At 39.4% G+C, this 18,127-nt stretch overlaps 1 protein-coding gene across 2 annotated transcripts in view; it reads left to right on the top strand.

Annotated features, from left to right (window-relative positions):
• RLF (RLF zinc finger) overlaps positions 1-18,127 on the top strand; it is an 80,078-nt gene that overhangs the window by 49,511 nt on the left and 12,440 nt on the right. For both annotated transcript variants that reach the window (XM_024247124.3, NM_001131786.1), the window contains 1 exon segment: positions 12,220-12,356. In XM_024247124.3, coding sequence (XP_024102892.1) covers positions 12,220-12,356 — 137 coding nt within the window.

The raw sequence follows: 18,127 nt of genomic DNA, 5'->3' as shown, positions 1-18,127 counted from the left end.
ATGACTGAATGGTAGTAAAGCACAGGTCCTAACGAGTACTTTGCAGGGATCCACTGGAGAATAAATACCCTGCCTAGGGCAGAGAGTGGTTATATTGAAGTCTTGTGAGAAATAAGACCTGTTGGGGTTGGAAAAGAACGGCTTGGAAACTCCATTGCATTAATGGTTAGATTTGATGCAGTAGAAATTAAGAAGGCTTTGCAGTTAGGAAGTGACATGACTGAAGTGGTGTTTTAGGAAGACTAGACAGAGTATGTGTTATGTTTAGGACAAGAGATTGTAGCCAGCAAGAGGAGAAAGGACAGGACTTGCTGACAGGACAAAAACAGAGGAGGATGTACAGAGATACCTTCAAGAGGCTCATAAGGCTTTTAGCTTGGGAGACTGGAAGAATAGTGGTGCTCTGCTGCTAATTAGAAGAAAGAATGGGTGGAGGGACAAGGGAGAGTCTGGGAAGATGATCAGCTTTGTTTTATACCTGATCTTTCCTGGTTTATTAATAACAATGTATGGAAACAGGATTTTTCCTGATTGTGTTGAGTTTGCAGGGAACTGTGTTATAGGAAATACGATTTGATACTATTCACAACAGGGGGTTGGCACCCACCCAGCTACCTGTTTTTATAAATAAAGTTTTACTGGCACGAAGTCACACATTCATTTCTTGTCTGTGGGTGCTTTTGTGCTACAGTGGCAGAGGTGAGTAGTTGTAACAGAGACTCTCTGGCCAGAAAAGCTGAAAATATTTTCTGTCTGTCCTTGTATGAAAAATGTTTGCTAACCTCTGCTCTACAAGAATTAAATTTTTCAGTCTATTTCAGTGGTTTAATATCTGTTGGCCTAACCCTCCGTGTTCTACAAGTGATGAAACTGAAGCCAAGCTGATAATGTTTCCAAGGCCCTTCCTGCATTAAGCTAATTAGAGAGGCCAAGCCCAGCTGGAATGCAGGTCACCTGGCTCCTTGGTCAGCCTTCTTTCCACTCTACCACCTATTTCCATGTGTTAGACACTGATAAGCCATGGTCTGATTGGGAACATCTTGGTGATATATCATTCTGTTCATATTTATACATATAGGTGTGATTTAAAACATTTTTATCATGATGTGGATTAATTTGTTAAATATACCAATGCAAAAACATTTAGTACACATAAAGTTATCTTAAAATTATTTTAAAGGAACCCTAGTATCATCGTATCATCATAACTAGTCAGTCTCTCTTTTTTTTTTTTCCTTTCTTTTTTTTGAGATGGTGTTTCACTCTTGTTGCCCAAGCTGGAGTGCAATGGCGCGATATCGGCTCACTGCAACCTCTGCCTCTCAGGTTCAAGTGATTCTCCTGCTTCAGCCTCCCGAGCAGCTGGGATTACCAGCACGCACCACCACGCCTGGCTAATTTTTTGTATTTTTAGCAGAAACGGGGTTTCACCGTTTCTACTGGTGACCAGCTGGTCTCAAACTCCTGACCTCCTGTTATCCGCCCGCCTCGGCCTCCCAAAGTGCTGGGATTACAAGGCATGAGCCATCACGCCCAGCCACTAGTCAGTCTCTTATCCTAGTGATACTTTTCTTTTGCAAGTGTCAACAGAATTAAAAATAATCTGTAGTCTACTTTGGAAAATTACTAGTGAGTCACTGGATGTTGATTAATTAGAGTTTAAATTCAGCATATGTTCTAAAGTAGCAGAGTTACACACATTGCCATCTACTTCACCTGAGTTCAGGAGAAGAGTTAACTTGAGCAACAGCTGGGAATAAAAGTACATTGTATGTTGGCACCCGGGAGTATCCCAATAATAGGCATATGTAATGGGAAACTGCTGCTGGGGAAGATTTAGCCAGACACATACAATTAAGATTAATTGACTGGGTCATCTGAAAGTAAAAATTCAGAACCTAGTGGGTAAAGAGTGAGTCCTTTCAGATATCTGGTAGGTCTGGAAGGCAGAAGAATTTCATGGAATCCTAGAGTTTTAGGTTGTGACACTTTATTTATGTAGAATTGAATGAGATGACATTGCTATTAACTTTACATATTAAAGGATTTTAATAAAAGTTATAGACTTGGCAGTGGCCCAGTGTCCCAAGTGGATGTTTCCTATATTTTTTCATTACTGAAAGGGGAAGTCTTTGCAAAGATCAGGTTTTCAACATGGAAAAGATAACATTTTAAACATCAAGCACTTCTATTTTAAAGAGCTCAAGAAATCTGTCAGCAGAGTTCTTGGCACAGTTAAGGCAGGGGTCCATTTCATTCTTAATCCCTGAATGAACTACATCTTCGGTGTCTGACGTGGTTGATAGACACAATAGCAGATGGTTGTTTCTTTTCCTGATGGGGAAAGGGAAAGGACAAACAGGATCCAATTTACTCACCAGCCTAACACTGTTGGGAATTGACACAGTCACTAGGTATAAATGATAGAGCAGATACATTTAAACAGGACCCAGTGGGAATTCAGTTTGGGAGTAGAAGAAAAAGTAAACAGTAGTATAGAAATTCCAGATGTAGTTTAAGTAAGAATCAAGATTAAGATGAATTCTGAACAAGGAATAATTACAAAAGGTTTAATTAAGTTTAAAATATGCCACCTCCACCACCTTCTTTTATGCTAATTGGCTGCCTGTTAGACCATTGGTGTTTAATTGCCTGATTATTTTGAAAGTCTTAATACTTCTACTTTATCCTTGTGATCATACAAGGAATGAGATAATACACTCAGAATACACTAATGACAGAAAGTCTGTGTAAAGAAATTGAGGATTTACTTGTTCAGATATTTTATCTCCTAAAGTACAATTCTTTTAAATAGCTTTGAAGAGACGTCTTCCCAGAACTTCGTATGCATCTGGATCTCACTTCTGATCTTACTTTCATGGGTTATGTGTGGGTATTTTGGTTGGTGTATGATTGCACTGGAGGGGATCATTATGAAGAGTCGATCAGACATATCATTGTCAAGAATTCAGCGGGACATTTCAGCCTTCTTTCAGATACACACTGTGATAGGGTTTAAATGGAAGCATTGGTGACCATTTATTTCTTTAAGAAATAATACAAGGTCCATGCAGCATCATAGTACTGGTGTGTAGCATTACTGCAGTTTAAAAGGAGTCTCATGTTTTTAAAACTGGTCAGTATCCTTTTTTGCCAGGTAATGTCTTTGAACCTAACAGATGATTTTCCCAAAGATATCTAGGGTTACTTGAAATGTAAGTTTGCTAACTGTAACTCCCACCTTTCTTCTACTCAAGGATGCAAGTGAATGAAGTATTATTATATGAATAAGCTTAAATCTACTTTGATTCCTTTTTGAAAAAATAAAACATTTATCAACTTTGATTTTTAAAATCTATTACTAGGAACAAATTGTTTTCAGTATACCTCAGAACTAATCAGGGAAATACGGCATTGAAAACCACTATTCTAGAGAAAGGTAATGATAAAATATTAATGGCACTGGCCGGAATACTAGTTTACATTGATAGCCTAAGCAGGAAAATAACTTAGGAACATAAGTATGCTGCCTGTACCCACCTTCTGTTATGCCAGTTGGCTGCCTCTTATGCCTGTTATTACTGTTGTTAAATTGCTTGATTATTTTGAAACCTTTCTAACTGTAGCTAATCTTGCCTTTTCCTAATTTATTTTCTGTAGTGGCCAAGGTGATCCTTTTTCTTTTTTAAGTAAAATTAGATATTTTATTTTGAGGTAATTTTAGATTCACATGTAATTATAAGAAATAATGCAGAAATGCCTTCCATTTATTCAGTATACATTCATTGGAGGTGTCTGCTGGGCAATGGGGATGCAAGAATGAACAAGACAAAAGGGAGAGAAACAACAGTGTTCACACAATGTGAGACTTAGAGGAGAGGTCTGAGCTGGAAATTAAGAGTTCTAATCACCATTTGAAACCAGAGAGTGAATAAGATTAACTTTTTTAGAACTCTGAAAAAGGCTTTACAGCAATCTGAGGAGGTTTTACTCAAGAAAAAGAAAGAAATCTCATAGGAATATCACCTTTGACCTCAGCTGGTAATATGCCTGTCAGGTGACTCAAATTTTTTGTCACACTGCGCATGTTTGTGAAGTGACCACAAAGGTGCTCTGATTATTGATTTGGGGGTTTTACAAATAAATTTTAGCAAGTAGGCTAATACACAAATACAGAATCTGCAAATAGTGAGGCCCAACTATATATTCAAAGAACTAAAGGAAACATGCTTAAAGAATTAAAGGAGGCCAGGTGAGGTGCCTCACACCTGTAATCCCAGCACTTTGGGAGGCCGAGGTGGGAGGAGCTCTTGAGACCAGCCTGAGCAACATCTACATGTGCAACATGTAGAGACCCTGTATCTACAAAAAAATTTTTCAAATTAGCTGGGTGTGGTAGCGTGCACCTGTAGTCCCAGCTATTCATGAGACTGAGGTGGGAGGATCACTTGAGCCTGGGAGGTCAAGGCTGCAGTGAGCTGTGATCACGCCACTGCACTCCCACCTGGGCAAGAGTGAGCCCGTCTCAAAAAAAAAAACAACAAAAAAACTAAAGTATGAGAACAATGTCTCAGTAAATAGAGAATATCAGTAAAAAGACAAATTATAAAAAACCAAAATGAAATTCTGAAGTCAAAAAGTGCAGCAACTCAAGTTAATTCACTAGAGAATGTCAGCATCAAATTTGAATTAGCAGGAGAAAGAATCAGCAAACTTGTCCAGTCTGAGAAATGATAGAGCCCAAAATGCATGAAATAGCAGAATCAAAGAGGCAAATGGACAATTCAAATATGAGATTGGAGACTTTAATACCCACTCTGAATAATGGGTAGAACAACTAGCAACAAAGAAATGGAAGACTTAAACAATACTATAAACCAACTGGACTGAGCAGACATCTATAGACTGCTCCACCCAACAGCAGCTAAATATACATTCTTCTCAAATGCACATGGTCTCTTCTCCAGGATAGACCATGTGTTAGCCCGTAAAACAAACCTAAATAAATTTTAAAGGATTGAAATATATAAAGTATGTTCTCTAACTACAGTAAAATAAAATTAGAAACCAATAGCAGAAGGAAATTTGGGAAATTCGCAAATAAGTGAAATTTAACCTACCTTCCCAAATAAGCAATGGATTAAAGAAAAAAAAAAAAGAGAAATTAGAAAGTAACTTTTTGTTGTATTTTGTTTTGTTGTTTTTGAGACAGGGTCTTACTCTGTCCCTCAGACTGGAGTGCAGTGGCAGAATCAGAATCATAGTTCACTGCAGCCTTGAACCTCCTGGGCTCACGTGGTCCTCCCACTTCAGCCTCCCAAAGTGTTGGGACTACAGGCATGAGCCACCATGCCCAGCCCAGAAAATACTTTGAGATGAATGATGAAACACAACATACCAATATTTATGGAGGGAAATTTATATTTGTAAAATGTTGATTTTAAAAAAGAAATATCTTAAGCCAATAACCTAACGATTCACCTTAAGAAACTAGAAAAAGCAAATTAAACTGAAAGCAAGCAGAAGGAAGGAAATAATAAAGATTAGAGTATAAATAAATGAAATAGAGAATATAAAATCAATAAAGAAAAGTAATAAAGTTAGTTCTTTGAAAAGATTGACAAAACTGATATACTTTCAGTTAGACTGAACAAGAACAAAGAGAATACTCAAATCAGGAATAAAAAAGGAGATACCATCAACCTTACAGAAATAAAAAGGATTATAAAGGAATACTCTGAACAACTGTTTGCCAACAAATTACATTACTGGATGAAATGAACAAATTTCTAGAAAGATAAAACCCACTGAGGCCAGGTGCGGAAGCTCAACGCCTGTAATCCTGGCGCTTTGGGAGGCCCAGGTGGATGGATCACCTGAGGCCAGAAGTTTGAGACCAGCCTAGCTAACATGGTAAAACCCCATCTCTACTAAAAATACAAAAAACAAATCAGCCGGGCGTGGTGGCACGCACCTGTAGTCCCAGCTACTCGGGAGGCTGAGGCAGGAGAATCGCTTGAACCCGGGAGGCAGAGGTTGCAGTGAACCGAGATTGTGCCGTTGCACTCCAGCTTGGGCAACAAGAGCGAAACTCTGTCTAAAAAAAAAAAAAAGAGAGAAAGAAACCCACAGAAACTGACTCACAGATAAATAGAAAATCTGAATATACCTATGACTAGTAAAGAGAGTAATTTAAAAATTTCCCACATCCACAGGGCCTCACTGGACAAAACATTTACAGGAGAATTAATACCAGTCCTTCACAAAGTATTCCAAAAAATAGAAAAAGAGGGAACACTTCCCAACTTATGCTATGAAGCCAGTATTACTTTGATACTAAAACCAAACAAAGGCATCCTAAGAAAGAAAACCACAGACCAGGCCAGGTACAGTGGCTCACGCCTATAGTCCCAGCACTTTGGGAGGCTGAGGCGGGCAGATCACTTGAGGTCAGGAGTTCGAGTCCAGCCTGGACAACGTGGTGAAACCCCGTCTCTACTAAAAATACAAAAATTAGCCAGGTGTGGTGACACGCACCTGTAATCCCAGCTACTCAGGAGGCCGAGGTAGAATTGCATGAACCCAGGAGGCGGAGGTTGCAATGAGCTGAGATCGTGCCACTGCACTCCAACCTGGGTGACAGAGTGAGACTCTGTCTCCAAAAAAGGAGACAAGAATGCCAGAATGTCCACTCATGCCACTTCTGTTCTTATTGATCTCTTTGCCTCTATATTCTCCTCACCCTCCTGTTTTTCTGGGCTGTTGAATACATCTGTAAAAACTCTTACTTAAGGCTGGGTATGGTGACTCATGCTTGTAATCCTAGCTCTTTGGGAGGCTTAGGTTGGGGGAACATTTGAGGCCAGGAGTTCAAGACCAACCTCGGCAACAATATGAAACTCCATTTCTACAAAAAAGTAATAAACTGGTCATGATGGTGTGTGACTGTAGTCCCAGCTACCTTGGAGGCTGAGGCAGGAGGAGAGGATCACTGGTACCTAGGAGTTCGAGGCTGCAGTGAGCTGCCATCGTACCACTACACTCTAGCCTGGGCCACGGAGCAAGACCCTGTCTCTTATAGTAAAAAATAAATGGGCCAGGTGCAGTGGCTCACTCCAGTAATCCTAGCACTTTGGGAAGCCGAGGTGAGCAGATTGCCTGAGGTCAGGAGTTCAAGACCAGCCTGGGCAACACGGTGAAACCCCATCTCTACTAAAATACAAAAAATTAGCTGGGCGCGGGAGCGTACGCCTGTAGTCTCAGCTACTGGGAAGGCTGAGGCAGGAGAATTGCATGAACCTGGGAGGCGGAGGTTGCAGTGACCCAAGATTGCGCCACTGCACTCCAGCCTGGGCAACAGAGCAATCCGTCTCAAAAAAAGAAAGAAGGAAAGAAAAACCCAACTCCTACTTAAGTCACGACATAGCATAAGGTAAAAAAAAGTAACATATAACCAGCATAGTATCACCTTTCTTTAAAATGTATATATATTTGCAATAGTCACATATTAAACCCATGCTGTGTAACGTGTATGTAGACATAATACTGGAAAAAAATTCACATTGTTAATACTGGTTATCATTGAGCTGTAAGATTTAAGGATGATTTTTATTCTGTTTTCTAGGTTTTCTATCGTAAATATTTTTGTAATTAGAAATCTAGTAAATAGTAATTAATCAAACTATGGATTTCAAGTGATTTCTTTTGGATGTATATCCAAGTGAAAACAACAAAATTATCTGTTTTCCCCATAAAACCCCATGAGTAAGTTTCGGATCCTTTAGTCTTCTGTTATCACCGGCCTGCATGATAACTTTGTGGAAATCAGCAAAAAGTACCATCACCCTCTAACTCCATCTTCATATGGTTGCCTTTCAAAGGTCTTCCGCCTTCTGAGGGCAAAAGCCTCATTAGGGCTTGACAAGTGGACTGAATTTCAGCCCCCACTAACTCCCTTGGCTGGTTACTTTTGTGCCATGCAAAACTGCACAACTCTGTGACATGGCCTTATTCAGTCTGTCTTTCCCCCAGTGTATGATTTAGCTCTATCCTAAGTCTCTAAACTTGTTTAATTTAACCTTTCATTCACTGAGTGTCAGCTACATGACATCACTCATTGCCGTTACATCAGATAACCTTTTCCCTCCTCACATGCCACAATTACTCTCACGTTAATTAATTTGCTCATTCCAGCTTTTTATTTTTGGGCTACACTCTCCCCTATCCATCTAGACTCTGCTATCTCCCCAAGAAATCTTTTCCTTGGAATCTTTGTGGCTTACTTCAGTCAATATTATTCTTCCTGTCTTCAGTCTTCTGTCCCATTTATTCTTCATGTTATTTATCTTATAGTTATTTTTCATTCTAACAAATAGTTATTGATATTCATTCATGGGCCTGGCACTGTTGTAGGCACTGAAGATACAGTGGTGAAAGAAACAGACTTTTGCCCTCAGGGAACTTACATTTTAGTGGTAAAATAGTTAGTAAACATAATTGATTATTTGAAACACATGTTCAGTTTGTCTTACCAGCTATAGAATTGTAAGCCCCAGGACTAGAAATTATATTTAAGAACAAAAAATTGTTTCAGTATCTAAGTATAAGATGTTTCCTAGATGCTCATTAAAACTCTCAAAAGCTTGTTGGTGACCTTCATTTTAATTTACTTTAGCTGAGAAGTATTTTGTGGCATATATTTGTTTTTTAGTGTGGTCTTAGGTATTTATTGCAAAAGATTGAGGACAAGTAGTACAACCATATTTTATTAGTGAGGTGTTATCTCATTTTAATTTACATGAATTTTTTCAGTTATTTATTTACTTTTATTTCTTTATCGTATCTTTTTTCCTCTATATTCAAGAAGGTACAGGTATTTGGGGCATAATACTGAGATTCTCTTCAAGTCAAAGGATATTAACTGAGTGCTTGTCATGTGAAGATCCTAAAACAGGTGCTAAGGGGGATAAAAGTATAAAATAAGATCTAGTACCTGCTTTCAAGGGATTTAGAGTCTATAAGGAGGAACAGATAACAGATATGAAAAAACTCTGGCTTCAGTTTTTCTCATTTGTAAAAATGATCAGATGTCTCATTTAGTTAAATGACAGTGGAAAGTAAGTCTAGAGTGATATTCCTGTTATTAGCTCAGATAAGTGAGTGCAAGGCAAATGAGCTCTTGAATTGGAAGCTTATACAAAGCCCCCACTATAAACTAGTTCCGCCTTCACAATAGAAACCTTGATGGAAGTAAAACAGTCAAGTTAATAGGTAATGAAAATGTGTGTGTGAGATACCATGCTTAGGAGTTATGAACCTCTTGATCAGAAATTTAATTATCAGGCATATTCGTGTATTTTAAAATGCCAGGTAAACAGCAATATTAAGAGCTAATTAAAAGAATGTTAGTATTTGCTGAAAATGCATAATTGGAGAAAGTTAAGTTTAATTTGAGACGTTGGTAGAGAAAGTTAAACTTTGCTTGTTTAGGCCAGTGCAGGAGCATGTTTACCAACAATCCCTGTGGTAACTTAGAAGGCATGGAGATAATGATAATAGAAAAACAGAAGTACTGGCCAGGTGCAGTGGCTCATGCCTGTAATCCCAGCACTTTGGGAGGCTGAGGCAGGCAGATCATGAGGTCAGGAGATCGAGACCATCCTGGCTAACATGGTGAAACTAAAAAGATAAAAAAGTTAGCCGGGCGTGATGTAGTAATCCCAGCTACTCGGGAGGCTGAGACAGGAGAATCACTTGAACCTGGGAGGCAGAGGTTGCAGTGAGCCAAGATCGCACCACTGCAGTCCAGCCTGGGCGACAGAGCGAGACTCTGTCTCATAAAAGAGAAAAAAGAAAAACAAAAGTGCTTCTACTCCTAGCAACTCTCAAGAGTTGATGCTCCCACATTATTGCTGGGTTACCCACAACTATACTGAAATATTTTATTTCTATTTCTATGCCATGCTCACTCTTATTAGGCCACTGCATGTGTTTTTCTTGTCCTGGAGTATCTTTCTCAGTTCACTGTCTCTTTCCCATGGCTTATTCCTACTCATTCATTCCTACTCATCTTAGGTGCCACTTTACCCAGAAAGTCTTTTTTGGTCCCCAAATTTGGGTTAGATTCTTCTTACCAAAGATATTTTTAAAAAGGATACTCTCTCATTGTAGCTATTTAATTCTTAGTAACTGCTTCGTTACTAATAACCCTGACTAGACTGTGATATCCATTAAGGCAAAAATTAGCTTGGCTTGCATCTCCAGTACTTAGCACAGTGCAGGTATTTAGCAAATGGCACTGCTTTGCTAGGCACATACATTTTGATATGGCTATTTTTCTTCTTACAGGATTTTGTTTACAGTGGATTTGGGATATTATTTATAGAGCTGTGCTCTTGTCCTCAAGTTTATAGTCTAGCTGGAGAGCCATAGTGAAAGTGCATAAAAAAGTAAAATAATAGGGCCAGGGCATTGGCTCACGCCTATAATCCCAACACTTTGAGAGGCTGAGGCAGGAGGGATCACTGGAGGCCAGGAGTTTGAGACCAGCCTGGGCAGCATAGTGAGACCTCATCTCTACAAAAATTTAAAAGAAAAAAGAAAAAAAAAACAAAACTGGGTGTGGTGGTATACACCTGTGGTCCCAGCTCCTTGAGAAACTGAGGCAGGAGGCTCGCTTGAGCCCAGAAGTGTGGAAATTTCAGTGAGCTGTGATTACCCTAACTGCACTGCAGCCTTGGCAACAGAGTAAGACACTGTCTTAAAAAAACTAAAAATAATGTAAAGGCCAGTATGAGTAGGTTAAATGTTGGCCCAAGGCAGAATAAATAGCCTAATTTAAACATTTTTTAATTTAAAAATGAACTTTGGACTCATTTTTTATTTGTGAAATAGAAATAATATTGCCTGCCTTGCCAGTATTACAGATGTCATGTTGAGATGTGACAAAAAAAATACAGTAAAACTTATTTGAAAAAATAAAAATAAGTTCTAGAAATAAGTGCTACAAAGGAGAAATTTGAGAGTGTTTGACAGCGAACCAAATAACATGACCTCAGAAGTTAGGAAAGGATTCTGTAAGAAAATAACATTTGAGCTGAGTTTTAAAAAAAGCCTTTCTGCACCTACCTGAAGATATGACTAAAATTAGAGCCTTAGAACCACCCCCTTGTAACTGCATAGCACTCTGGAGGAGTTGAGCTGTTTACCTCATTTGCTCTGATGCAAAAAAAAAAAAAAAAAAAAAAAAAGCCGGGCGCGGTGGCTCACGCCTGTAATCCCAGCACTTTGGGAGGCCGAGGCGGGTGGATCACGAGGTCAGGAGATTGAGACCATCCTGGCTAACACAGTGAAACCCCGTCTCTACTAAAAATATTAAAAATTAGCTGGGCGCGGTGGTGGGCGCCTGTAGTCCCAGCTACTCTGGAGGCTGAGGCAGGAGAATGGCGTGAACCCGGAAGTCGGAGGTTGCAGTGAGCTGAGATTGCGCCACTGCACTCTGGCCAAAAAAAAAAAAAAAAAGAGAAAGGGTCTTTAAAGTCTAGTTCACTTGTTTTATACTCTTTTTCAGTGTAGGAAAGGAGCCCCAGAAAAATTTGACTGATTTGTCCAGAGGGTTTTTATTTGTTTTTTTGTTTTTTTAAGATTTAAGTCATACAAATGAAAAGATGTATTTCTAAAAAGGGTTTTGATGGTCTGAAAAACTCATTAATACACTAGATATTTTCCTTCTATGAAAAAATGACATTAATGTAGCATTTGTATTTAAAACAGTTCCTGAACTGGCCTCCTTTAGCCCCACTGACATTGAGGATAAGCCATATGTTTTACTATCTGTAACCAGAGTGACCCAGCTGTGGTCATAGATACTAGGGGAAGACAGGAACAGGAAAGAAAAAAAGATAGTAATATTTCAGGTAAAAATAACCTGAGATTATTATATATAATTTGACTCATCTATATAGTACCAATGTTCGTAAGTAATTTTTTTAAACTGCAAAAATGTTTTTATCTGTATTGAGACTGTAGTAGAACTTCCTTATAGTGTCTGCTCCCTTCTTTAATATTTTCTTATGTGAAATATTCATGCAAGAAGACTCATTCATTAGCAGGAGAAAATTATGTCTAATTTTTGCCTCATTAAGAAGTTTCACATTATATAACAAAATTTACTGAAAAGTCACCATTTTCTTTTTGACTTAGTCATCTCATTTTTGATAGATTGCAAAGGTCGACTGCAAGGAAGTACTAGACATCATTTGTAATCTGGAATCTGAGGGGCAGGATAACACAGCATTTGTTCTTTGTACGACTTACCTTACCCAGCAGCTCCAAACTGCAAGTGTATATTGTTCTTGGTAAGTATATTTAGTTTTACACTCTTTATTTGTTAGTACATAGTATAGCATTTAGGGTTTATGTAAAATGTTAATTTGTTTCTAATTTAAAACCTAGCATGACCTGTGAATAGCTTCTTGCTTCCACACACAATCATTTAATTAAAAATATCATTGGTTTAATCTAGTCAAGAAAAGGTAAAATGTTCCTCTTGATCATCCCATAACGGGTTGTCTGTTAACTCCAATATATGTCTTCTACCTTGAAGATAAAATTTTGTCAATATGAAACAAACCTGTGTTAGATTGTTTTTCTTTTCATTTTTTTAGTATCTTCTGGGTAGTCACTCCCCATTCTTATTTGGGAACCCACAAATGAAAAGGATCAAATTATCTAGGTTTCTAGGTCAAACTAGCACGAAAAAGGAAATTCATTTGAATAGTAATCTCTTTTGCAACTTTGGAACTATATAGTTGAATTGCATTATTTTGGTTTTAATTCAATTTATATCTTGTTTGCCTACAGAATACTTAGTTGCTAAAAAGGAAACAGTAAGTGTATCTGTGGTTCTTTCATTCTAACTGTATTGAATCTATTTAGGCCAAAGGGACAAACCTGATACACAGGAAACCTCTAAAATGTAAGACTCTCTGTCAGTAAGTATCAGATTAGTGGTATGGATAATGCTATAGGAGATCAGAGAGAGGTGTTCACTGTATACCAGAGTATTAAAGGTGTCAGGGAGGAAGTAATATTTGAGATTGAATTCTAAGAATGGGTTGGATTTGCATTATCTTGATTAGAGGAGCTCTGAGTATTTCAGAACCTAAGGATGGCTTAAAATTGGAAATGAGCATTTTGTTTATAGGAAAACCTAGTAAAGCCTTTTGTGTACTTCAGCCCTCATTGATCTCCCTCTGGATCGTCTGTCTATTTTTATAGTTTTATGGTTAATACCATTGTATGTTACTATATTTCTTTTTGTTTATTATTTTATGTAGAAATTTTGTGTACTGTAATCTCACCCAGTCCTCATAATAATCATTGCACAGGTGAGGCAGTGGGGGGATCATAGGGACCAGAGAAAACTTGTAATTGTCCATGGTCTCAAGGCTTAAGTGGTAGAGCTGAGATTCAAGCCCAGGTTTTAGACTTCTAATCCAGTGCTTTTCTTCTGTATACTTGTTTTCTTGGCGTAGGCCGAAATTCAAATTGTAGTTTTTTACCACCAAATCCACTATGCCAGAGTTATACCTCCTGTGAGAAAGGAGATAGTGGGATAGGGACTTAAATATAATTTCTTTGTAATGAAAAAATGTCCACCATTATAGCTAGGTTTTCAGTACAAATAATTAAATCATATATAGAATGTGTTATAGATTGTGTTTAAAATTTTTCTCCCCTTCTTCAGTCAGCCACCATTCACTCTTCCAGAGCTGTTAGTGGCTCTAGGATTAATGCTGTTCTTCCGTAGCAGGAAGAGATTAATAGAGATTTCCCTTTGTGGCCTCCTCAGGAGCTATAATGAGTAAAGGAAAGAAAATCTTAGTCATTTCACACTTTGTTAAAAGGAAGCTTCTTTCAAGCAATTCAAGGAGCAATTGCATCTTTTTTTTTTTTTTTTTTTTTGAGATGAAGTCTTGCTCTGTCACCCAGGCTGGAGTGCAGTGGTGTGATCTCGGCTCACTGCATCCTCTGTCTCCCAAGTAGCTGGGATTACAGGTGCACACTGCCACGCCCGACTAATTTTTGTATTTTTGGTAGAGACTGGGTTTCACCATGTTGGTCAGGCTGGTCTCAAACTCCTGACCTTGTGATCCACTGCCTCAGCCTCCCAAAGTGCTAGGGTTACAGGCGTGAGCCACCGCGCCTGGCCACATCTTTTTTTTTTTTTTTTTTTCCCCCTTCCATTGTTTTCGAAAGCTTTTTTTTTTTTTTTTGGTAGTGGGATGCTGGAGTTAGGATATTAGAATAACATAAAACATTGAATTTTGGCCAGGCATGGCTCACGCCTGTAATCTCAGCACTTTGAGAGGCCGAGGTGGGTGGGTCACCTGAGGTCAGGAGTTCGAGACCAGCCTGACCAACATGGTGAAACCCCGTCTCTACTAAAAATACAAAAATTAGCCGGGCATTTTGGGAGACACCTGTAATCCCAGCTACTTGGGAGCCTGAGGCACCAGAATCACTTGAACCTGGGAGGCGGAGGCTGCAGTAAGCCGAGGTCATGCCAGCCCAGGAGACAAGAGTGACTCCATCTCAAAAAAAAAAAAAAAAACACTGAATTTTACTAAGGAAAATTAATCACAGGAATTCTGTTCATATGAGATAGATTCTTTTGTTATGCTTGAGGTAGTGGGACATAAGGAGTATTTGTTTAGAAAAAAACTTAAGTGGTATTTTGGATAAGAGAGATATCAGTATTTTTTAAATGTGACAATAAAGTTAAAATACAATAATAAAAGTAGTCATGCTTATTTTTAAACACACATGCTAGAATTTATGTCTTGGGAGTATCATTCTTGAGTGTAGTTACCATGAAGATAATATTTGAAATGTAAACTATGTAGCTATTGGCCAGGCACAGTAGCTCACGCCTGTAATCCCAGCAATTTGGGAAGCTGAGGCGGGTGGATCATTTGAGGTTAGGAGTTCGAGACCAGCCTGGCCAACATGGTGAAAACCCATCTCTACTTAAAATACAAAAATTAGCCGGGCGTGGTGGCGTGCGCCTGTAATCCCAGCTACCCTGGAGGCTGAGGCAGGAGAATTGCTAGAACCCTGGAGGCAGAGGTTGCAGTGAGCTGAGATCGTGCCACTGCACTCCAGTCTGGGCGACAGAGCAAGACTCCATCTCAAAAAAAAAAACAAAAAAAAACAAAAAAAAAAACAGGCCGAGTGCGGTGGCTCATGCCTGTAATCCCAGCACTTTGGGAGGCCAAGACGGGTGGATCACAAGGTCAGGAGATCGAGACCATCCTGGCTGACACGGTGAAACCCTGTCTCTACTAAAAATACAGAAAATTAGCTGACCTGGTGGCGGATGTGCCTGTAGTCCCAGCTACTCGGAAGGCTGAGGCAGGAGAATGGTGTGAACCCGGGAGGCGGAGCTTGCAGTGAGCCGCGTTTGCACGCCATTGCACTCCAGCCTGGGTGACAGAGAGAGACTCCGTCTCAAAAACAACAACAACAACAACCACAAAAAAAGGCTGGATGGTAGTGGTACGCACCTATAATCCCAGCTACTCAGGAGGCTGAGGCAGGAGAATCGCTTGAGCCTGGAAGCGGAGGTTGTGGTGAGCCAAGATGACACCACACCGCAGCACTCCAGTGTGGGTGACACAATGAGACCCTGTCTCAAAAAACCAAACAAAAACAAAAAACTATGTAATTGTCACTCAGAACAATTTTTATTATTTTAGAAATTTCGCTCAGAGACATTTACAAACCACAGTAAAAAGTAAAAATGTTTTAAACTTTATAGCAGTTATTGTTTAACTTATTTATTAATCTTGACCCCAAGAGATTTTTGGCTGTTGAAGAAAATTAAAGAAGTGCTAGAGGAGTAAGCTCCCTGTAGATGCCTCTCAGTGGTAACATAATTGGAATAGTCATGCATTTGAAAAAGGTGACCATTTTGAGTGAGATGATGTTTGTATATAGAGAGGGGTAATTACTGCAGCCATTTTAAAGTCATAAAGTTGAATTTTGAACCTCCACAGTAAGCTTTCAGTGAGTATTTGATAGACTGGCCTTTGCTTTCTGTAATGTGTCTAAGCTTAAATTTTGTGTTACACATTCGTATTTCTTCAGATGTAGTTACATGTCTGTTCTGCCCCAGCTAGACTGTGATATACCAACCAATATGTTGTCTAATTCACAGTTATGTCCTCAGTAACTGGCGAAGACTAGCATATGTGTTTTATTTAACAGAATTGTATGGGAGAGAAAAGAGGTCATGGAGGTCAATTACTATTGTAATAGCTTTAAAAAATTTTTTTTTCTGTAATAGCCTTTTTTAGGGGATGATCATCCCTTAATTCCACAGTTTTATTTACTTCATTCCTAAAATACCTAAATTCTGAATCTCAGTGTAACATGTTAACTGGACTTCATGGGCTTCTTGCTATGTAGAAACACAGAGTGATGTTTGTATGTATATATGTATGTATGTATTTATTTAATTTTGAGACAGAGTTTCGCTCTTGTCACCCAGGCTGCAGTGTAATGGTGCAATCTCAGCTCACTGCAACCTCTGCCTCCCGGGTTCAAGTGATTCTCTGCCTCATCCTCCCGAGTAGCTGGGATTATAGGTGCCAGCCACCACGCCTGGCTAATTTTTTGTATTTTTAGTAGAGATAGGGTTTCACCATGTGGGCCAGGCTGGTCTCGAGCTCCTGACTTCAGGTGAGCCACCACACTGGCCAAAACACAGAGTAATTTAAAGTTCTTGCTTAGTAGCTAAATTCCTACCAAAATGTGTTTCTTGCTGTTAACAGAGCTAAATTTCCTTTCCGATTTTTATAAATGTATATATAATTTGTTGAAATGAGCTAGGTAATGGGCTTAATCAAGGGTACAGTAGATCATCTGAACATTGGAAGCATACATACAATGGAATCATTTTCCGTGATTTTCAATGGTTGGCTTTTTTTTTAAAAGTCACATTACTGTAGTAATTGAAGAAGAACTTATCCTAGTGCATGTTTGATCTGTCAGGCTGTAGGTTACTATTGGATGTTGATTTCAGTGTTCCAGTGTACAGATTTGAATGGATGATTGACGTGACATCTTGCATCCTCATGAGTAACATACTGGCTGTCGTGGTTTCAGGCATGTTTATATATTTGGGTGGGTAATCATTTTACATCAATTTATAACTGTGCAAATATTTTTACAAAATACACCATAAAATGCCCATTTTTGATCGTGCTTATTTGGAGTTAACATACTTGGAGCCTGAAATACTTAATTTGGAATAAACCAAGCCCTAGACATTCTAACTTACTGTTTTAAAAATTATTTGAGTGGCCAGTCATGGTGGTTTACACCTGTAATCCCAGCACTTTGGGAGGCCAGGGTGGGTGGATCATGAGTTCCGGAGTTCAAGACCAACCTGGCCAAGATGCTGAAACCCCGTCTCTACTAAAAATACAAAAATTAGCCGGGGATGGTGGCGGACACCTGTAATCACAGCTACTAGGGAGGCTGAGGCAGGAGAATCGCTTGAACCTGGGTGGCAGAGGTTGCAATAAGCCGAGATCGCACCACTGCACTCCAGCCTGAGCGACAGAGCAAGACTCCATCTGGGAGGAAAAAAATTATTTGAGCCTGTAATCCCAGTACTCTGGGAGGCTGAAGTGGGTAGATCTCTTGAAGTCAGGAGTTTGAGACCAGCCTGGCCAACATGGTGAAACCCCATCTCTACTAAAATTACAAAAATTAGCCGGGCATAGTTGGCGTGTGCCTGTAGTCCCCAGCTACTCAGGAGGCTGAGGCAGGAGAATTGCTTGAACTTGGGAGGCAGAGGTTGCAGTGAGCCGAGATCATGCCACTGCATTCGAGCCTGGGCAACAAAACAAGACTCCATCTCAAAAAAAAAAAAAAAAAAAAAGGCCAGACGTGGTGGCTCATGCATGTAATCCCAGCACTTTGGGAGGGCAAGGTAGGCGGATCACCTGAGGTCAGGAGTTCAAGACCAGCCTGGCCAACATAGCGAAACCCCGTCTCTAAAAATACAAAAATTAGCTGGGCGTGGTGGTGGGCGCCTGTAATCCCAGCTACTCGAGGG

Source organism: Pongo abelii, chromosome 1 (genome assembly GCF_028885655.2).
Source record: "Pongo abelii isolate AG06213 chromosome 1, NHGRI_mPonAbe1-v2.0_pri, whole genome shotgun sequence".
Lineage (NCBI taxonomy): Eukaryota > Metazoa > Chordata > Mammalia > Primates > Hominidae > Pongo > Pongo abelii.
Note: the sequence above shows the minus strand (reverse complement) of the source record. Positions and strands in the feature narration are given on the sequence as shown.